At 50.7% G+C, this 13,402-nt stretch overlaps 4 protein-coding genes across 4 annotated transcripts; 2 read left to right on the forward strand and 2 right to left on the reverse strand.

Moving 5' to 3' along the window:
- Positions 1-1,442: 1,442 nt before the first annotated feature.
- Positions 1,443-3,169, reverse strand: ASPACDRAFT_109637 (cell division control protein 14). The gene is made up of 2 exons (XM_020195410.1): positions 2,436-3,169; positions 1,443-2,358 (listed from the first exon to the last, which is right to left on the reverse strand). Exons 1-2 carry the CDS (start codon positions 2,689-2,691, stop codon positions 1,727-1,729), a joined length of 888 nt encoding a protein of 295 aa, XP_020061113.1. The 5' UTR covers positions 2,692-3,169; the 3' UTR covers positions 1,443-1,726.
- A 1,114-nt stretch (positions 3,170-4,283) lies between these two features.
- ASPACDRAFT_74345 (FPP/GGPP synthase family protein) lies at positions 4,284-5,794 on the forward strand. Its single transcript, XM_020204188.1, has 2 exons — positions 4,284-4,777; positions 4,871-5,794. Exons 1-2 carry the CDS (start codon positions 4,338-4,340, stop codon positions 5,613-5,615), a joined length of 1,185 nt encoding a protein of 394 aa, XP_020061114.1. The 5' UTR covers positions 4,284-4,337; the 3' UTR covers positions 5,616-5,794.
- Positions 5,795-5,833: 39 nt separating this feature from the next.
- ASPACDRAFT_74348 (Smr domain-containing protein) lies at positions 5,834-7,281 on the reverse strand. Its single transcript, XM_020204189.1, has 4 exons — positions 7,147-7,281; positions 6,950-7,050; positions 6,560-6,810; positions 5,834-6,437 (listed from the first exon to the last, which is right to left on the reverse strand). The coding sequence occupies exons 1-4, from the start codon at positions 7,166-7,168 to the stop codon at positions 6,056-6,058; spliced, it is 756 nt and encodes a 251-aa protein (XP_020061115.1). The 5' UTR covers positions 7,169-7,281; the 3' UTR covers positions 5,834-6,055.
- Positions 7,282-11,096: 3,815 nt separating this feature from the next.
- Positions 11,097-12,346, forward strand: gpaA (guanine nucleotide-binding protein subunit alpha gpaA; the record flags this gene model as incomplete). The annotated part of the gene is made up of 4 exons (XM_020198910.1): positions 11,097-11,214; positions 11,287-11,629; positions 11,688-12,244; positions 12,303-12,346. 4 exons carry the CDS (start codon positions 11,097-11,099, stop codon positions 12,344-12,346), a joined length of 1,062 nt encoding a protein of 353 aa, XP_020061116.1.
- Between the last annotated feature and the right edge of the window lie 1,056 nt (positions 12,347-13,402).

Below are 13,402 nucleotides of genomic sequence, written 5' to 3' on the forward strand. Positions count from 1 at the left end.
AAGCCATTTTTGTGATTATCTGTAACCCATCTTTTGCCCTCTTTCCTTGCTCCATTAACCCAGAACCCATCTACGTCCACCACTTCCCGATTCTCGTCCACCCGATTTTGCATCCACAACAATACATATACTATGTCCACTTCACTACCTACCTTATCTCATCAGCCCAGCCTCTTCCCCCCCTCCGCTCTCCCAGAATTGATATCCCCCTAACCCAGACCAGACAAACTTATCACCCACACCCAGTGATCCATACCCAGTGATCCCTCAAAAAGCAAAACCCCCAATCAACCAATAGCGTAAACAGTAAAACTGAAGCACGAATCCTCCGTACGAACCGAACAAAGTGGCACCGTGCCTAACCGTTACGTTCTCCACTTGACGGGAAAGCCCATTAGCCCCGTGTACCATCCGCAAAGGAGAAAGATAACGCATCCATCCACCATGTCCATCCCTGCCCCTGCCCCCAACAAGCCATAGGTCGTGTACAACTGCGTGAGCAATGATCCGACCTGATATTACGAGAAGTCCCTCATGTGTACACCACAACGGCACCTCTGGAAGAATAATTGGAAGAATCGTACAGTCAGCACCGAACCAATCCATACCCAACTCAGTCATCCATCTCTCTCTCTATATATATCTCGCGATGAAACCAAAAACCAACATCCCGGACGCTTAAACTCAGAAGCCTTTCGGCAAAACTGTATCTGTAGTCAGCGATGAATCAGCTTGTTCCTTGGCTTGTCGTTTACATTCATGAGTTGGTAATTACTCCGGCAAATATGTTTTGGGACGGCGGAATGTACACACTTCCAGCGGGGTTTTGCGCCGATTGGAAGAACCCATATTGGAAAACCGCTTTACTAACGGGACAGGACCTGCTTTCGAAACAACTCGAGCCGGAATGGATACTCTGGGTTCATTGTTTGGATGAGTTTGTTGGTGATTCGCGAATCTTGGTTGGGGTTAGAGGCTACTAGGTAGAGGCTGGGTGCGCGAATGGTTGTAGATCCGAGGATCCGCTACAGGGTTTACGTCCCAACACTGCGGTATAACCCCAACTTGAGGTTTAGCTGAGTTGAGCAGATACACAGTGCGGATGTGTTTGCAGGACTGAAAATTCACTAAGATGCAACGCAACGCTAGTACACTCGCAGCCCAGCATCGACTTTTCTATTCAGAAAGACTGGCTTGCAACTTCCAGCCACGTACATTATCGAGGAAGAACACGGGGCCAGTCATGCGCCCGTCAGATCAGATTCACACTAAACTAAGTATGAGGTTCTCCACCAACACTGAACTATTTGGTGGTGTTTCATGTTTCGTTCATTCGAAGCTGGGGACGCTGGGAGATCGAGCGCCGATCGCAAACATGGCACATGAAAGACATCATCATAAGCACATGCTAAACAGCCATAAAACATAGAAGAGACATGACCAGGGAATAATGAAAAAGAGGAATGGTGTTCGAAAATCCAAAGGCCGTGCCAGACGGGAAAAAAAGAACAGGGAAATGGCATAAATGGCCCTGATAGCCAAGGAGGGAAGAAGATAGGAAAAATGGACCAAGTCGCGCAAGAAGACATGACCGTCGAAGGAAAAAACCCCAATAAGGCGAGTAAGCAACCAAACCCAGCCATGATACCGTAAAAATCCATGCAAGCTCCGTCGCTGAAAACAGAACACAAGAACGCAGAAACCGATTGTCGCTCGAAAATGATGTTTAGTAGACGGTGGCGCCGAAGGGGGCGGTTTCTTTGAGATCCTCCACCAGATCCTCGACATTGTTCAAATGTCTTCCTAGTAACGCTTGCTTCTCGTCGGTGGTGCGCGTATCCCGATGTGCTTTGCCGCCGCCGTACGCCCCCGGAACATTGACACTCCTGGACACTTGCGCTGCGCCAAGCTTGCTGGGGCTGCGCTGATGACCCATGACGGCCGTGTTGGGCGCAGAATGGCTTGTCGGAATCATCGGAGTTTCTGGCATCAGGTAGAAGTAGAGGAATTCCACAAGCTTCAGCTTGACTTCGCGCGAAGTGGCCCGCTGTTTGAATAGGGAGGTCACGGTGAGTAGACCGTCGAGTTCTTCAAAGGTGCGGGTATTGGCTGGGTGGTCCAGAAGCGCTGTGACCAAGGTGAGAAGAGTCGCTGATTGGATGGCTGGGCAATTAATGGGGTCGAGCAAGTCGAGGAGTAAATTCATGTATATCTCGCGCGCGAATAACGTGCGCGAGGGCGGGTGGAGTAGAAGCACGCCTTGTATGAGGTCAAGGGTGGTAACAATAAGGGCGTCGTTGGTACCATTGCTGCCCCGCCCAAGAAGATGCTCGAGACATGTTACCAGGCGCATTGCGACTGTGGATAGCAAATCAGCATCATGGATGTTGCGACATGCATGGATGCAGGGGCGGTAGTGTTGTAGTGTTACTCACCATTCCATTGAAAGCCTTCCTGAAGCTTAAAGAATTCCCTGAAAGCCGGATCATCTTTGAGTTCGGACAGGGACTTGGGCACTGGTTGCGGAGCTCCAAAGGACAGGAGGGACCGCCGCTTGTCCGACGCCGGTCGTTTCGACTTGGACAAACAGATCTGTGCGAGGAGCCCTTCCACCTGTCGCAGACCCTTCCGGACCTTGCTTGGCTCGTATGAAGAGAGATAGTCAAACGAATGCGCCAGCAATGCCTCCATGAGTGGTGTGAACAGGGAAGGGTAAAAGGCGCAACAGAAACTCCAATAACTCTGTAGCACAGAAGGACGGGAGAAGGAAGCGGTGAGAGAAGAAGAAGAAATAAAGAAGAGAAATGAGAACCCCAAGAAGACAATGGAGGAGACGGGAAATCGAAAAATTAAATGAAAAAACAAAGCGTTTGATCAACCGACGGGTCCGTGAAGAAGAATAGACCCTTGGGCCAAGACGATCGGGTACAATTTGATGTGTAGCGTAGCGGAACGTAGCGTAGTGTAGAGATGGTCGAAGGCTAAGAGGTACGATCTTTCTAAAAATTGCCTCAAATAAGTCCAAAGGGCTTCAAAGCTGAAATACAAAATAGAATGGATCGAGTCCAGACGCTTGGAGAATGGAGCCCTTAATTAGTTCCAGAAAGCATTGGTGACGATAAAAGAAAGACGGTGGGCACGAACCGTCCGGGAAAACATGATTGTTGACGGGAGACGGTCAGCGATGCTTAGAGCCTTAGACTAAGTCAGTCACTAGGTCACTAGGTCACTTTCTTAGCCGCCAGCCTTAAGATTCCCCACATTTGACAACAACATCCCCATCGTTGTCCCGGGAACCACTTCCTCTCTACCAATGATCCGTCCAGCAGCTGTGCTTTTTCACACGGGCTCCTTGTGGTGGACTAGCGCCCAGTCTAGTGCAGTAGATAGATGATGTCAAACTGGGGGGGCTGGGGTATTGCGATTCAGCTGAGCTACGCCATTGATGAAGCGCATCCTGCGGGCGGGCTTGGGCATGGGGCTCAATTGTGACGTCTCGGTCTTGCCGATATGCAAATTGAATCATTGACAGACCGATAACCAGGCACACACATCACTGCATCACTGCATCACTACATCACAGCACCACCACTACTACTACTCCGCAGCTGTTAACTCTTGCCCTCCTGAGCAAAGTCATCCGGGCGGAACCGGGCAATTTTCTGCTCTGTACCAGCCACTCGCTTTCTAATTCTTGGGTCGTACACAATTAACAACATTAACAACACAGGATGGATGTAGTGTTACTGTGCGTGCTGTTGTCAGCGCCGCACGAAGCAAACGCCAGGCGACCGACAGGCACGCGGCAAGGTTGAGGCCCGTTCGGTCGGAGTTTCTCCCCAGTCAGAACGAGCCTGATCATGTGACTCCTCCCGTCCTGTCCGACCCGACATGTGACACTACGTCACGTTATCCCCCGCCGTAGACTTTTTGGTTATTCACTCCGCCTATTGATTGATCGCCCCCCTCCCTCTCCTCTCTTCTCCGCGGGTATGCAACAACTGCTGGATGCATGCAGCAAAAAAACTGACCCGTCTGACTGTTCGCGCAGGGGGCTAGGTTTTCTTATTTCACATTTTTCTGATCCAACCTGGCTCTCTACAAACCTACCTAACAATCAACTGACTCCGAGTCAGTATGCAGGACTTTGACTCTCGTGTTCATTTTCGCTGTCATAGAACGTCGGGGTAAAATTCCACAAGATTTAAACAGAAAAAAAAGGAGTGCTTCCCCCCCCCGCTCCTCCGCTTACTCCCACTTCATCCTCTTCAGCAACCCCCCCTAAAGTAAGCGGATACAGCAAAGCAACCTTCGTCTTAAGACGCACGGGAAAGAAGATGCCTTCCGAGCCACTTTTCCAGCCACCCCCGACCACTCTCCTCCAACCCAGTTCGAGCTCGGTCACGAATGACGATGTTTGGGTCGAAGCGGGTCCACCCAGCATGCCCAGATCTGACTTGACAGCGATCCCCGAGCAGGGTCGGGGGCTTGGATCGACAACAGCAGCCGATGGCGTCCTTTCGACGAATCCCAATTATGTGGCCCGCACGCATACCCGTAACCGGTCCAGTGTGGATGGCACCAAGTACAAGGACGGGCAATGGTCGCCGGAGAACGAGAAGATCGTGCTCGGTCCCTATGACTATATGCTTCAGCACCCGGGCAAGGACATTCGCCGACAGCTCATCAACGCCTTCAATGTATGGCTGAATGTGCCCCCGGAGAGCTTGACGATCATCACGAAGGTGGTGGCCATGCTGCACACTGCCTCTTTACTGTAAGCCTCCACCTTTCTGTACTTTCAAATCAAAAAAATCAAGAACCATCCGCGTATACAAAAACTGACCTGTGGAAAAACAATGACCCATAGAATCGACGATGTCGAAGATAACTCGGTCCTCCGCCGCGGGATCCCCGTGGCCCACAACATCTACGGCACGGCGCAGACGATCAACTCGGCCAACTACGTGTACTTCCTCGCGCTGCAGGAGGTGCAGAAGCTGCACAACCCGGCCGCCATCGACATCTACGTGCAGGAGCTGCTGAACCTGCACCGGGGGCAGGGCATGGACCTGTTCTGGCGGGAGACGCTGACCTGCCCCACCGAGGAGGAGTACCTGGAGATGGTCGGCAACAAGACGGGCGGGCTGTTCCGGCTGGCCGTGAAGCTGATGCAGGCCGAGAGCGGCGCGGGCAAGGACTGCGTGAGTCTGGTCAACGTCATGGGCCTGGTCTTCCAGATCTGCGACGATTACCTGAACCTCTCCAGCGGCACCTACACCAAGAACAAGGGCCTTTGCGAGGACCTCACCGAGGGCAAGTTCTCCTTCCCGATCATCCACAGCATCCGCGCCCGACCGGGGGATCACCAGCTGCTCAGCATTCTCAAGCAGAAGACCACCGACGAGGAGGTCAAGCGCTACGCGGTGACGTACATGGAGCGGACCGGCAGTTTTGCGCACACGCGGGACGTCGTCCGCGAACTGCGGGACAAGGCGTTGGCGCTCATCACCGAGATCGATGGCCACGGGGCCTGCGACGATGGCGCGATGGTTCGTTCGATTCTCAACAAGATCACAGAATCTACACTAGGGAAACCTCAAGAGTCCAATTAATAGGAGAGGGGAAAACTGGCAATCCTATTTCATGCCACAAACCCGACATGATCCCAGGCCGTCGAATTGGACGATGGAGTTCGGACATTCATGTGGTGGTTCAAGCAAAGAGAGATAATGGAGAAACATACATGATCTTGTGTATTTAGCAGCGCTGAATCAGAGATTGCACACGTGATAACAAATCAATTACGAAGATTTTTCTTTGTCTGCTGCCTGCGAGAGTACGGGACAGGGTAGTTGTATGGAAGAACTCATGACGACTCTTTTACCCCACTCCCTCCAATACAGAAGATCATCAAATATCCAACAACATCCAAATCTCATTCACCAGTAGCTGCCGTTGTATTAATCCAAAAACATTACTGTATCTTATATCCAAAGTCGAAATCGGGCCAATGCCCACGCCGTATATCCAGGTCGCAAGCCGATCAATCTCCTCACATAACCACACAGCAGGCCTTTTCCAGCTTGCGCAGGATTCTGGGGAGAACGGCGTTGACAACCTCTTCAAGCTCGTTCTGGTTACCCCCTTGCTGTTGCTGCTGCTGTTGTTGTGGGTATTGCTGTTGCTGCTGCGGGTATTGGTGCGATTGCTGTTGACCACCACCAGGGTACTGCTGCTGCTGTTGGTGGTGGGGTTGCTGGTAGTGATGCGCCGGCGCCTGGGACATGTCGGCCGGTCCGCCGGTCAAATTCACGTAGATGCGGCCGGCGTTTTCCTCCGTCGCATACTGTAGCCCGAGTTCGCGACAGACCTGTTCCACGCGGGGTTTAATCTTCTGCACGTGATTGGCGGAATGGTTGCCCTTTCCGACGATGCTGGGAGTTTTAAAAGACACGAAAGATTTAGCTTGTTTTTCCTTACGTCCAGTTGGCGACCACGATGCCGGTAGACCATCCGAGAAAAGAAGCGATGGGGGTTGGGGGCAATTCGCACTTACACATGTAAATGCGTCTGCCCGTGGTTTTTCGCATAGCGGATCCTCTCCTCTAGGATTTCCTCGGCCTCCTCGACGAACTGCCCATGAAGATCGATGGTGTCCGGCGCGACGCGCCCCTCGGCGTTATTCTCGCGGAAGATGAACTCGGAGGCCTGCTTGTTGTACTCCTCCATCTTGCGCCCGTGAGCTTTGCCTTGTTCCGAGAGTTCTTTGGCCCGGGCGCCATCACCGCTGGTGTATGCTTCTTGGGACTATATTTTTTTTTCCAAGTCTCAGGGATCAGTCTCCATTCGGCTGATTGTATTCAAAGGGGAGAGTGGGTTGGCGCAGAAAGTTGTGCAGGTGGTAGCGAGCGAAATCATCTAGGCAAAGGTGAAGAAGGTGAAGTACCCGTTGAAAGCATGAGTTGCGCTTGGAAGCCTCCTGGCGCGCGAGGTCGCGGAGACGGTCATATTCGGCTTCCGTGTCTTGACTTTGTTCGTGGTTGAAGGCTGTAAAGAGCGTTTGGGGAATATCACATCAGTCTGAGTGAGCGCGCGCGAAGATCGGGGTAGCGAGGGATTTCCCCGTAGGACCAGGACCCTTACCCCGATGGCCCATATGAGACATCTCGTGCATCCTGAGAGAGGCTTGGGTTGTGAGCGACTTTTCAACTTGATATGATGGGTCTAAGCCGGGTAACGAGCGACACGGGCTGTTCTTGAATAATGATTGTAACGACAGTTGTCGAACATAGAACAAGAATAGTGAAATTCCAGAGAGGCGAGTGTCGCAGCGATCGGGCGGCATTGGCGCCAGTCGATGGCCGATCTGGGATCGGAACCCTACCTTAGAAAGGTTTTTGGGCTGTATGCAGGTGGCCTAAGGCTTCTGTCCTCCGGTGATGCGGCGCAACCGACTGACCGCACCAGGTGCATCACGATCGGCTTTCAAGTCCATTTCAGATGGTGTTGAACATGTACAGTAGAAAGGAGAGAGAGAACGATGATATTTGCTTAGATGTGGCAGAGAAGCATGTCATCGCGCGGCTCTTCAATGTTTCGCTGAGAAGCACCACTACCATGGCAGTTCGTCGGCTAATCCCCGGAATGGATCTGATCGGGGCGAGCCTGTAGATGTACGAGAATACTATGTAGGCGTCGTTCTATCTTAGTGATAGGCTGATCTTAAGCATTGACAATTTGTACAAGATGGTCAATCCTAGCATTCAGTTCTGCGTACTGAGCCCGCAATAGTGTATCGAGAGAGATGGGTAGGCATCGGAGAATCCGACTTACCCTTTAAAGAAGATGCGCCAAGCGCATTGAGCCAGGCCAAGTGGAAACCAATTCAATAGTCTGGCCACCCTCCACGAGCTGAAGAAAACGACCATGCCTAGACTAGAGAGGTACCCGAAGCATTGGGATAATTGAGGATTCGCATACTCTGAGACATGCCTTTTCCTGAAGCTTGATTAATTATTTCAAGACCCTGAACATGGTGTTGCAAGGTCGATCACAGCGCGCAGCTTGCGACGAGAATGTCCAATTCCTCTGGAACCCGGAGAAACCAGATCTATTATTGTCCCACACACTGAATTGGAACGACGAAGAAGGTGACTAGTCGTCTATTAGTCCATGGTCGAACCATGGATGCCAGTGCCAGTAGGGTTCGGCGGGAGATTCATCTTGGCTCGGATTGTTGCTCCGCTTCTCCTTGGGAAAGCAGAAACATGGATGGAACATGATGGTTTGACTGTCTCTTAATCGTAGCAGGTTGAGTACAAGAGGTGGAAGTCTGGATCACAACCTTGAAGCCATTTCAAAACATGTATCAGGCGAGGAAGGAACATCTGACGATTTATCAGGGAAGGAGAGCATCTCACTCGCCCAAGCCTAGCTAGAATTAGCATCATGTCTTCTCGCCCATTTTCTCAACTCCTCGTGCGGAGAAGCGATCGACGGGGCAGTTGGGGAGTGGAGCTTACAGCATACGGTACCTCACTAAGAGAGACTAGTAATCGTCCCTCCGTATTCCATCAAGCGCCTTCAAATACCACTATCAGCAACACTCTTGCTTGAGATATTCACACAACATCTGTCAAATAAAAATTGAGCATCAGCCAACAGCCAAACGTACTTGCACTGCATGATGTCATGCATCAATGCACCAGGGGATGAAGAACCAGGGGTGAATCACAACAGTGAAACCGTCCAAACGCAACGGTTCTGGTCTGTACCTGGCGATCGGGGCGCGCAAAGTGTGGTGCCAAATCCCCACCCACTTCCTGGGTAGCGGCACCTTTTGAAACGCAGGTCTCTTTCGACTTTAGCGATCGGGCTATTCTTACCCTCTCCTGCTCGTTGCTGCCATGGCCCTTTCCAATGTACTGTGTACAGTGCTAGTCTACGTATCTGCAAAGAAATGGAGAGACCCCACACCCGCATATGCATCTGTATAGAATGGCTGCTTGCCGGGAGACGATGCACAAGTAGATTGGACTGAAAGATGTTGGTCAAGATTACTTACCTAGTAGTATTCGAATTCGGAGACCAACACTCGTGGTCAGTCGATCTGCGGTACCCGGAAATTAATCCATGCGAGTTGGTGACTAGTTATCTGATTGTTAATAATCAACAATGGCCGGGGGTTACCGTAGTCTCGTCGAGTCTCATGAGTCGGTTGCTCTTCCTTGGTCGATGGGCGACTAGTAATGCGTACTGTACTTCGTATGCATGAGAACTTACTCTTAGGTAGTAGACTAGGTCTTAGACGCCATCCAGCGGCAGCACCAGGAACACTTCCATGCAGTAGCTTGCCTTCCAGGCCTAGCCACTACTGGTCCTGCATGTTTCGCTTACTTGACTGATAGGCAGTACCGATACTAAGTTGATGAGAACTTCAATGAGATATCTCAAGATACTGCAGCCATGGAACATGTATTATATAGTGTTGGCAGGTACTTTAGGAAGCAGCATCGCGAGTCATGAGCATATCACATGAGGTATCAAAATAACACTGTCCTTATCTAGTAGGTAAACTCATAGATTACTCGAGGAAAGTGAAGAGCGGGCAAGCGGGCGGTGGAAACCTCATGGCTAAGGCCATTCATCTCTGATGGATCCTTCACAGCCGGGAAAAAAAAAGGGGAGGGTGGGAGATAGGCAGTACCATTGGTCAGCCCGGGCTCCGCACCACCGGATCCTCTTTCAATTCGACAACCAATGATAAGAGGACTTCGAACTCGCCCATCGCTATTACCAGACCAAAACCTCCACTGCCCCCTTATTGATGCAATTTTGCTGATGGTTTGAACCTTCACAATGGGTCAATTGGTGTTCCTGGTGTTCCAGAAGGAGGGAAAGTTCTCTATCTTCATCGTCTCAGTTGGAGACGCACTCCGATTGAGCACGAGGTTCCTCATCCTTCCCCTCTTCCTCCTTTCTCCTGCCCGCTTAATTCGGGGCTTGTAAGAAGGTATCCAGCGAGTATTCATCTTACCGACAGGCAAAGTTACAGACCTTTCCCTAATTTGGCCCCTCTTTTTTTCCTTTGCCCAATTTTCGCCTCTTTTCCCTCTGGCTCCAGCACTCACGTTCCTCAGTCTCCCTCTCCCTCTCCCTCTCCTCTCCAGTGTCTCGGTCTCCATCCTCTCAGGCGCCGCTCGCTCGCTCTCTCTCTCTCTTCCCCCCTTACCGGCTGAGCTTAATCTTTCTCGCTCCCGTCCTTCAGCCTCGCTCGCTTTCCTCCACCATTTTCCTTCTCTTCCTTTCTGCATTCTCAACCCCCCCTCCTCCTTCCCCCCTCCCTCCATTCATCCAATTCTCACAAGTAGATTGGGGTAGGTTGACCACAAAGCAGCTACTTGTTGATATCCGATATCACCTGCTTCTCTTTTCTTTCGACACACCTCTTATTACCTTTGAAACTTCGCTCCTACACACACACGTACCTTTGCAACAACCGACATAACTGGTGTACCAGTGTTCCACCTTCCTTTCGCCTCCTTTCCACCTAGCCTCAAAGCTTCGCGCTTATATCTGATTTTTCTCCTTGCCGCCCGTTCCTTCGCATCCGCTTCGACCTTCGAGTAATACTATCTTCGACTTGATCTATTCATCTCTTTTCTTCTTCTGGGAATTTATTAGATCAAGTTCTCGAGCAGAGTAAGCCGTTCCCCTCGTTCTTTTTGCCCTACATGAGATGTCTGTCCGCAAGTCCTCCATTGGATGCGTCAGCTGCACCTCCTTGCGTCAGCACGGTCGCTGGGCTGCGAAACTTCTACCCTGTTGGACCTTAACCTTCCGAATATCTGCTTTGGCTTTTGACTTCGATGTTACCGGCTCACTGGTTGGCCTGCGCTTCACGGCCTCGTTCCCGTGTCCGACGACGTCCGCACTGGACATCATCTTGTTCTGACTTCACCGACGCGGAGAATTGCCTTTGACTGACATCGATCGTCGCTGACAGGGTCCCGAATACCAACGCCTTGCTCAACTTTCGCCGTTCATTCACGACATCCTATTGATTAATTACACCTTCATTGATTGCCGCCAAAATGGGTTGTGGAATGAGTACTGAAGACAAGGAGGGGAAGGCCCGCAACGAGGAGATTGAGAATCAGCTCAAGCGGGACAAGATGATGCAAAGAAACGAGATCAAGATGCTGTTGCTCGGTACGCGCCTCTCGACCACTGCAGCTTTGGGGAATTTATTTTGGACGGAGAATTAACAGTCTTCGTGAATAGGTGCCGGAGAGTCCGGAAAGTCGACCATTCTCAAGCAGATGAAGTTGATCCACGAGGGCAGCTACTCCCGGGATGAGCGAGAGTCGTTCAAGGAAATCATCTACAGCAACACCGTTCAGTCGATGCGTGTCATTCTGGAGGCCATGGAATCCCTTGAGCTTCCTCTGGAGGATGCTCGTAACGAGTACCACGTGCAGACCGTCTTCATGCAGCCTGCTCAGATCGAGGGTGACAACCTGCCTCCGGAGGTTGGCAACGCCATCGGCGCTCTGTGGCGCGACACCGGTGTTCAGGAGTGCTTCAAGAGGTCCCGCGAATATCAATTGAACGACTCCGCCAAATAGTGAGTTGCACCACGGTCGCTTCCAATCCGCCAAATTGTTGCTGACCATAATGAACAGCTACTTCGATGCCATCGATCGCATCGCCCAGCCCGATTACCTCCCCACCGATCAGGATGTCCTCCGCTCTCGTGTCAAGACCACCGGTATCACCGAGACGACATTCATCATCGGCGATCTCACGTACCGTATGTTCGACGTTGGTGGTCAGCGGTCCGAACGTAAGAAGTGGATCCACTGCTTCGAGAATGTTACGACAATCCTTTTCCTGGTTGCCATCTCCGAGTACGACCAGCTGTTGTTCGAGGATGAGACCGTCAACCGCATGCAAGAAGCGCTCACTCTGTTCGACTCGATCTGTAACTCGCGGTGGTTCGTCAAGACCTCTATTATTCTTTTCCTCAACAAGATCGATCGTTTCAAGGAGAAGCTGCCCGTCAGCCCCATGAAGAACTACTTCCCCGACTACGAGGGAGGCGCAGACTACGCCGCCGCATGCGACTACATCCTCAACCGCTTCGTTTCATTGAACCAGGCCGAGCAGAAGCAGATCTACACTCACTTCACGTGTGCTACGGATACCACTCAGATTCGCTTCGTCATGGCTGCAGTAAATGGTAAGCTCACATCATCTTTGAAAGTTCAACGCAGGGCCAGACGCTGACTGTTATCCAGACATCATAATCCAAGAAAACCTGAGACTGTGTGGTCTGATCTAATGACCGGTTTATCTTGATCGAGCAGAGTGGACTCGCATCTAGACCGTATGCTACGTGACTTGTAATTCTGTGCTTTTTTGCTCTTTGTCATACCATGTTGCAGTTTTTTACCCCTCCCGAAAGATTCCGGCGTTGAGACATTCACTTGTCCATTACTACTAATTTCTGTTTCTATTTTCCTTTGTCCTGAAATGATATCTAGCCGGCTCTTTGTTATCAGCATCACCGATATCCATCCCATGACACAGAGCAGGAGTTGTTTCTCTATCTATTCCCTCCCGCCTCCTCCCCCTTTTATCCTCCCCCTTTTAACTCTTCACTGTCAAGCAGCAGGATTCCTGTGGACTTTATCGAATCTACAAAGCTGTTAGAATTCTGTGTCTTATGTCCATGTTTGAATTTCTCTCTACATTTTATTCCCTTGTTTTTGATCGATCCATAGGATTCCCATGTTTTCTATTTCTGGTTCGTTCCTATCTTATCTCACTGCTGCTACCCTGGACTCTCATTCCGTTTCTTAATTTCATGTGTCTTGATCTGAAGCTGGATACTCCATCACGTCTTGGTGCAACTGGTCCACCTAGTTGTGTAATCATAGATCACGCTGTTCATCTGGTCTGGGGAAACCAATGTCTTAAGGGCTGGGTAGTATGTATGAGAGGATGAACGATGGTATGCGGTATGCAGGCTACATATGTGTTTGCCGGTACGGGGGGGGTTGTTCTTTTGTCATGTCGGTGCCGTTTGCAACCAGGGCTGTCAGAAGTCCAGGCTCTGCTGGTGCACTAGGTGTAGTGTAGGACACCTTACAATACATGCGAGTTGAATCAGTCAGGATGTGCATGTGCACGTATCATCGTATCTGGTTGTTATCGACTTTCGGCACTCGGACTGATTCAAGCCATGCTAGCTAGGACCATCGAAGCTAGATCATTTTTATTCTCTTCCAGAAGTTAGGAGCACAGATCGAATTCGGAACGTAAGCAAAAAAAAAAAAAAAAAAAAAAAAAAAAAAACTACCATAATAACCAAGACTAAATAGACAATAACAAAACA

The sequence above is a fragment of the Aspergillus aculeatus genome (genome assembly GCF_001890905.1).
Source record: "Aspergillus aculeatus ATCC 16872 unplaced genomic scaffold ASPACscaffold_1, whole genome shotgun sequence".
Classification (NCBI taxonomy): Eukaryota; Fungi; Ascomycota; class Eurotiomycetes; order Eurotiales; family Aspergillaceae; genus Aspergillus; species Aspergillus aculeatus.

Bases quoted from the DNA above. Each gene is read 5' to 3' on its own strand.
- ASPACDRAFT_109637 (XM_020195410.1), bottom strand. From the start codon at position 2,691: ATGGAGGCATTGCTGGCGCATTCGTTTGACTATCTCTCTTCATACGAG. The intron at 2,359-2,435 runs GTGAGTAACACT...TGCTATCCACAG, and splicing joins GGAAGGCTTTCAATGGAATG to TCGCAATGCGCCTGGTAACA.
- ASPACDRAFT_74345 (XM_020204188.1), top strand. From the start codon at position 4,338: ATGCCTTCCGAGCCACTTTTCCAGCCACCCCCGACCACTCTCCTCCAA. The intron at 4,778-4,870 runs GTAAGCCTCCAC...AATGACCCATAG, and splicing joins CTGCACACTGCCTCTTTACT to AATCGACGATGTCGAAGATA.
- ASPACDRAFT_74348 (XM_020204189.1), bottom strand. From the start codon at position 7,168: ATGTCTCATATGGGCCATCGGG. The intron at 6,811-6,949 runs GTACTTCACCTT...AAAAAAATATAG, and splicing joins GCAACTCATGCTTTCAACGG to TCCCAAGAAGCATACACCAG. The intron at 6,438-6,559 runs GTAAGTGCGAAT...TAAAACTCCCAG, and splicing joins GGGCAGACGCATTTACATGT to CATCGTCGGAAAGGGCAACC.